The sequence below is a fragment of the Chaetodon trifascialis genome, chromosome 9 (assembly GCF_039877785.1).
Source record: "Chaetodon trifascialis isolate fChaTrf1 chromosome 9, fChaTrf1.hap1, whole genome shotgun sequence".
In the NCBI taxonomy this organism is placed as follows: domain Eukaryota; kingdom Metazoa; phylum Chordata; class Actinopteri; order Chaetodontiformes; family Chaetodontidae; genus Chaetodon; species Chaetodon trifascialis.
Genome location: NC_092064.1, coordinates 19,170,162 through 19,177,508, shown reverse-complemented (window position 1 = coordinate 19,177,508; position 7,347 = coordinate 19,170,162). Strand labels below are relative to the sequence as shown.

The following is a 7,347-nucleotide window of genomic DNA, read 5'->3' as shown; positions in this document are numbered from 1 at the left end:
CACGTAAATCTGAGATGCCTTTCTTGAACAGTGCAGTGGTCTTTTGGGGTTTTTGGTGTCAGATTACTTGTTTTCCACGTGTTCAGCTTGTGTACAGTATCAGTCACACAGTAATGTAAAATTATAAGCCTAATAATGCCTCTATCGGGAACTGAATAGTATTAAATTCTCTATTTCAATAACAAATCATTATTGAAAATATCGTGCCAGTATTATAGACAGAAAACACAGCAGGTCTTTGATTCAAATTTCACTTTAATTAACTGGAAATAAATGCTAAAATATAATATATTAAACAGAGGATCCCTCTTTAGCCTAGTGCTCATCTAAAGTTTCTCCGTTAAGATGGTCTCCATGGAGATGGTGAGGCTGGCGATGACTCAGTTTCCATGGTAACGGCTTTAGTTTGAGTCCTCCTCCGATCCCTCAATGTCCTGAAACACCATCAGACAATAATAACGCTGAACAGTGAATACGTTGTAAATGTAACACATGCTGAGAGCAGAGAGTACTTTGATGTCAAAGGTCAAAATCAAAGGTCTTGACTGGCGGTTCGTTTATTTCAAAAACAATTGTACTTTTGTGTACTTTTTGACAATTTTGTTATTTCCATCATTCCCACAGCCTCAAGTGACAATTATTATCGATTAATCATGTATTTTTGCAATGACTTGGTTCATCGATGACAAAAAAAAGCAGTTCATGTCTTTGTTAGTCAGGTAAAACAAGACATTTAATGACATCTCCCTGCTTAAGGATATTGTATAGGAGTTTTTTTTTTTTTACTGTTTTCTGGCATTTTATAGACAAAATGGGCAATCAATGAACTGAAAAACGAATCGACGAATGAATCAATGAAAATAATCCTTTGGCGCAGCCTCAGAATACATAGTATTATGAGATGCCATGTGACTCATATGTCTTACCATTGGCTCCTGAGATCTGAGAGTCATGATATGTTTCTGATATGCAGAGATGATACAGTCTCGCCTGTAAAGGGAGAAATAGTGGTATTATTGGTTTAGACTCCTAAGAAATACTCATGTGTTTTAATGGGGGGGAGAGGGGTTATTGCTCAGGCTCACTTGCTGGTGATGCCTCCTCCTGGTGGCAGCCCGGGCATCTCTTCTGCAGCCAGGAATTTGATGACATACAGAAGGTCGGGGTCCTCATCTCTGGACCTCATCATCTGGATGATTTCTGTGGAATCAAAACAGTCATAAAGCCATGAGCTATCAGCAGTCTGACGTGTAGAGAGTTCTATTGTGGGACTTTGCATCAAGTCACCTTCCACTTTGGCGTCGATCTGTTGCTCCAGCTCTGCCTCCTGCTGCAGTGCCTCCTGCGACACCTGGGGGGCGCCAGGGAAGCAAATAATGATGATGCTGATGTTGTCCAAGCTACCCTGCAGAGAGAGAGCACAGAGTTATCAGAGGAGACTGGAGTTTTAATCCAAGTTAAAATGAGATAGACTGTGGTGGAGGATAATTAAGTGCATTTACATTTAGGGATTCTTCTACTGTGAGTGTATCTATTTTATGCTTCTTGTACTTTCAGAGGGACATTTTAGACCGTTTATTGATTTATTTGACAGCTGGTTACTGATAGCTGCTAGTAATCTGCAGATTAAGATTAAATGAACATATAAATAACACATTATGGCTGGTTATACTGTACATTTAAATGCTTCTTTAGCTCCACCTCAACCAGGTGTTAAATTAAAACCCTGCTTATGTGTTAATTCATTAATTATAATCTAAAAATCTATGATATGCAACTTTAGCCTGGGCCCTTGTTCAGCCTGAATAATGACTAATTTTGCTTGATACTTTACATAAATTCACTAACAATACTTTTGAATGCAGTATTGTAGTAGTAGTGTATTTTCACACTGGACCTTTACTTAAAGGATCTTAATATTTCTTCCACCTCTTGAAATAGACCCAACTAAAAGGGAAGATGTGAGGGAACTGATGTCTGATGTCTGTGTCAGGTGGGATTGCAGATATGTTTTAGTTTGGACAGTTGATCTTAATGATGCCACATTGAAGTACTTATGGAAGATGATGATAGTCCTGATATATAGACATGTTGCTAACTATATTACCCGATGTTAGGTAATTGCAGATAGATTGGATTCTGCTGGCCGATAAGTTTCAAGAAATCGCAGAGCAGAAATACCAAACTACTGGAGGTTTGAGGTCATTCAGAAACTGATCTGGTACAACGATATTTATCAGCTAATCTATCTTTTGTTGGACTCAGTATCAGTATCAGCCTCAAAGATCCTGTATTCCTGTGAAGTCTTTGCAGTTTTACACCGATCAGCCTGTCAGTGATGGAGGTGTGTGTCCTGGAACATGCGATATATCAGTAGTACAGCACAGCAAGCCTTTTTTTAGGTGAAATACGAAACATCCCATCCCGGCCAGGATAAAGCCTCTGAGCCGCTGTGTATGGAGCGGTAACGCTGAGCTCCCGTCAACAGACTCACATTCAACCCTAATCCGAGCCATGTGTATCCCGCCTGTCGCATGTCCCCAGGATGCCTTAATACAGCTATTTATAGGGCGGACTCGTCAGTGTTCAGCCGGGCAGCTGCTAACAAGCATTAAGGAGACCTGCAGGAGAAACTTGCATAACAACATCAGTGTAATTCCTCCTCACAGCGACCCTGCCCGCAGCGTACACCTGTATACAACACGCTCTGCTTAAGGTAAAGCTTCCCATTCATAAATCCACCTGCTGTAATTCTGTGTGTTTCAGGGAAATCCCGTGAGCTGAGTTTGGAGAAACAGGGAGGAGTTCCTCTGAGCTACAGGGTGACCCATACGCTGCTCTGACAAACAGTAAATAAGACGCTTTGTGGAAACCATCCACACAAAATGTACGTGGGACAAACTGAATCTTTAATTGTTTCATCCACCACCATTGTGGTGTTGACCTCTCACCTTATAGAGACAGAGGTCAATGACTTGGGTGCAAATCTCTCTCAGGTCATCGCACACCCGCAGACGGCTGCGCACGAAGGCGCACAGTTCCTCATTGCCAATGGCGTCCCACACGCCGTCACATGCTAGAATGAGGAACTCATCTTGGGGCGTCCTCTCCAGCTCATACACCTCTGGCTCCGGTGACACTAGCTGTTCTGTCTGTGGCCTCCAGTCCACCTCCTTGAAGTCAAAGTCTCCCAGTGCTCTAGAAACGGCCAGCGAGCCGTTGACTCTCTGCAGGGTCACAGAGCCTCCGGCGTTCTGGATGCGCTCCTTTTCTCTGGGGTTGAAGGGCTTGTGGTCCTCCGTGTAGAAGACCACCTGGCCGTTATGGCAGAGCAGGGTGCGGGAGTCCCCACAGTTGATAAAGTAAATGTAGCGCGGTGAAATCATGACAGCTGCTGCAGTGGAGCCACTGCGGTCCCAATTGTCCTGGCGAGCCAGTTTGTGCATGTGGCGATCGATGTCCAGGAAGCCTTCACGGATGCCCTCCTTCACCTGCTCGGGGTCCTCGTTGGCTTTAATCCCACCTGTGGGAAATGAGGGAGAAACATTTGGTTTTAAGATAGATTCACACCATACTGGAGGGTTAGGGTTAGGGTTAGGGGTTAGGGTTAGGGTTTCTGGCACTGCCGTGTTTGTTTAGAGGCTGACACACATGGACCCAGGTACGGTTTAAACTGGGGGTCTGTCTTGTGTTTGATTTATGAAACGCAATATTGAACAGCATGCTGGAAGGTCAGAGAACTAAAACATCCACTGCAGAGAACAGACATCATCTGTGGGTGCACCAACATGGCCGACACAAAGGCGCCGGATGTTTAGTGTTAGATACACACACATTTTTCACATTTATTTAACCAAGAAAGCCGAGAAATGTCATTTTCAAGAGTAACCTGGCCTTGATAGATGAGAGTTACAGATTAAAGATCACAGATTTTCATGTTATGATTTCTAGTCTTAATCTCAGCATCTGCATTTAGTCTTGATCCCCAAAATTATTTGCAGGCTTGTTCGACCCCTGAAGCTTCGTCATTACTTTATTCAATTTATTTTTCAATTTATTTTATTTATTTGTATAGCACCAAATCACAACAGAAGTTGTCTCAGGACACTTTCCATATAGAGCTGGTACAGACCAAGCTCTTTTATCTACAAAGAAACCAACAATTCCCCCATGAGCAAGCACTTGGCGATTCTTTTTTTTTCTATTCACTGCTGCAAAGAAAAATACCCAAATATCCAGAACTCTTCTTTTGAAAGATGACACGCACATTATATTGTATGTGTTTTTATCAACTTTCAGTACTCTGTATACACTGTGGTATGTTAGATTTCCAATCTAATCACCTGGATTGTTTTGGCTTTTATTTAGTCTGTTTTTAGTTTCTTTCATGGACTAAGTCTGTTTCCATGTGTATAACCATTCCATCGAAGGGTTTCTTTTTAACTGACATTGACGCTCTGTCTCTTCTTTACATGATAGTACATCCATTCATTTGATAGATGCTTTGGCTGTGACTTACTGCAAGAGCAAAGAGCTAGATGTCATAAGTACATCCCTTCCAAACAGTGCCACAGATTGAGTTTTACCATCTTGACTGATTAGATTCATCTCATTAGTCACTAATTGTTCTGTACCTGTCACCAGGATGTGATCCAGCAGGTTTCTGGAGCAGTACTGTGCCACAGTGGTGCCTGCATGTCCATCAAAAACAGCAAAGTATCCCCACTCTGTCAGCTCTCCTCTCAGCCGAGGCATGCAGGTGTGGGCATCCTCCATCTGAGCCCTCCAGCCCTGCATGCTCGCCACGGCATAGTTTAACCCCGACTCAGAGCCCCCCTCTGACACCTGCTTCTCCAAGATGGGACGCTCCAGGTACGGGCTCGGCATGGAGTCGTCCTCATCCGAATTGTCCTCCTCCCCAGTCCCCGGTTCCCGGGTCCCCCCTTTGAAGAAGAACGTGACCATCTTCTCCGTCTCTTTGACCAGCTGGCGGAGGAAGGAGGGCACCTCCACATTGCTGGCCCTCCTGGCCGTCCTCATCACCCCGCGTAGCCTGTGCTCAAGCTTCCTGCTCGACCTGGCAGCAGCCCGTCTCCTCCTGGTGCCCCTCCTCCGGCCCTGTGTTTTCCGCAACAGGTCCAGCGCAGCAGCTAAGCTGTGGCTCCCCAAGCAGGTAAACAAAGAGGCACTTTAAATAAGTATTGTCCTGTCAAAAGGAAAACTGCAGTGGTTTTCTGTTAAAAAATATCAGGATCATTCCTGTCCTTGCTTCCTCTCTCTTTCTCTCTGTTTCTACGTCTCCCTCCTCCTGCTTACCCGTCCTGTATCAGCCCAGCTCTATTTCTGTTGGTTTATCCTTCTGCTCTGCCCCCACCTGCTGCCTCTCTGCTCTGTCTGTGTAACACTGCTGGATTATCACCTTGCCTGTGTCTGCACACATGCATGGATTATGAGCATAACATTTTACACAAACACAGAGGGGTCCCCAATCAGTCTCCTTATGAGGATTATTGTCTGAAACAAGAAATTTTTAATCCAGATTCATTCAGCATTTAGCTAATTTGTATCAGTGAGGGACAATCACAATACACTAATACTGCACACCTTGGGAACAGCAGTTGAAGAAACAAACACATCTCAGCCTGTAGCTACTTTGATCAGGTCACATGGTGTTTATCAGGAGGTGGAGTCTGCCTAGGAGCCTGCACAGTCCCACAAAGCAAGTTCAATTAGTCTGGCTTAGTGATGAACAATGTCTGATATCACATGAGGTGAAACAGTGATGAAATTTAGGAAAGAGTGATGTTCAGAGAGGTGAAATACATATGAGAACAGAATAAGAAACTCTACCACCCCAGAACAGCTGCTACATAGCCAAATTAAATGACAAACTTTGTACAGTCCACCCTGTCCTGGATGTGACTTACTGATTCCATGTTGTCACTCGATGTGTGTGTGTCTTAATCCCATTAACTGCTGTGTATTTGGAGCACCTGACTGAGTTTACATGTATGAACTGTTGAGGGTTAATCGTGTTAAAGACTATATGTGTGACAATCTAGCTATAAGTAGGACTAAACCTTTTACCAGCTGATGTTGGTTTCTGCTTGGTGTTCTAGGTGAAGCATGTTTGTTTACCTTTATTTATCCAGTGAAGACTGAGCATGCACACAGCAACCAGGATAACGAAGGAAGGTAACATGAGATTTAAGTTTTAGACCATAAAGCAGTCCGTCCGTTTCCTAAAAAATCAGAGCCAGTCAAACACAGTCATTCCTCTCAACTTGGCATCTGATAACAACAACAACAACAACAACAACAACAACAACAACAACAACAACAACAACAACAACAACAACAACAACAATGAATTGCTTCCCTAAAATGCTGCACTTAGGTCTAACAGGACAAGAAGTGAGACTTTATTTTCATTAGAATTAAGTCTGAGGCTGCTGATCATTTTATTCAGAGCAGTTTCAGTGCTGTGTTCTGGTCTAAAGCCTGACTGAAAATCCTCCAGGATATTGTTTTCTTTAAGAAATGACTTTTGCCATTTGCACTGAAACTGTCTTTTCCAGTATGTTACTGATGAATGGAAGGTTGGATATCGACCAGTTTGGAGTTACTGAGTGCTTCACCATCTTGTCTGGGTTTCTTCAGTAAAGGATTTATAACAGCTGTTTTGAAGCCATCTGGGAAGATGCCTGTTTGCAGAGATGTATTTATAATCTTTTATAATCTTTAAGACTTGACTATCAGACGCCTGCTTGAGTAATGCTTTGGGTACAGAGTTCTTCAGAGTTTGATGCAACGAACTGTGGCTGGGCGGGGGCAGTGTTGAGTAGCTGAATACTCATTCTGTGGGAGATAGGGTTTGGGTTATCAATCTAAAATATACAAACATTAGCTTATATTAACCTTAAAATGCTACTGCTCATATCAGACATGCAGGAGTTGAGCAGAAAACCCCTGAGTGCATCGAGTTGAGCAGTGGTTCTTTAATGCCTCATGAAAACAACTTTTGCTTTGTAAAATAAATATTTCTTTTTTGCCCTCCATCAAAAGTTACATTGTCTTGCTTTAAATGTCTTATACTCTATTGTTAATAATGCCTCGCACACAGCTCCTTCATTTGCTTCTTTAACCCTCAGCAATGAATCATGATCCAGTTTGTAGCTGCAGCAGTTACAGCTACACGATGCTGCCCCCTGCTTTTCACTGTTGCACAGGCCTCGTATTGCATTGCAAAAAAAAAAGCTTTTGGTTGAGTGTGTACATTATTTATACTCCAGCTTTTAAGATGCATTTTAGTGTGGATTGTTTACACAGATGAGATGAAACAGTAAT

General features: G+C 42.9%; 1 protein-coding gene across 1 annotated transcript; it reads right to left on the bottom strand.

Annotated features, from left to right (window-relative positions):
• Nucleotides 1-237: 237 nt before the first annotated feature.
• On the bottom strand, nt 238-6,761 carry ppm1na (protein phosphatase, Mg2+/Mn2+ dependent, 1Na (putative)). Its single transcript, XM_070971271.1, has 7 exons — nt 6,749-6,761; nt 4,635-5,272; nt 2,952-3,523; nt 1,288-1,405; nt 1,086-1,200; nt 927-990; nt 238-434 (listed from the first exon to the last, which is right to left on the bottom strand). Exons 2-7 carry the CDS (start codon nt 5,038-5,040, stop codon nt 402-404), a joined length of 1,308 nt encoding a protein of 435 aa, XP_070827372.1. The 5' UTR covers nt 5,041-5,272; nt 6,749-6,761; the 3' UTR covers nt 238-401.
• Between the last annotated feature and the right edge of the window lie 586 nt (nt 6,762-7,347).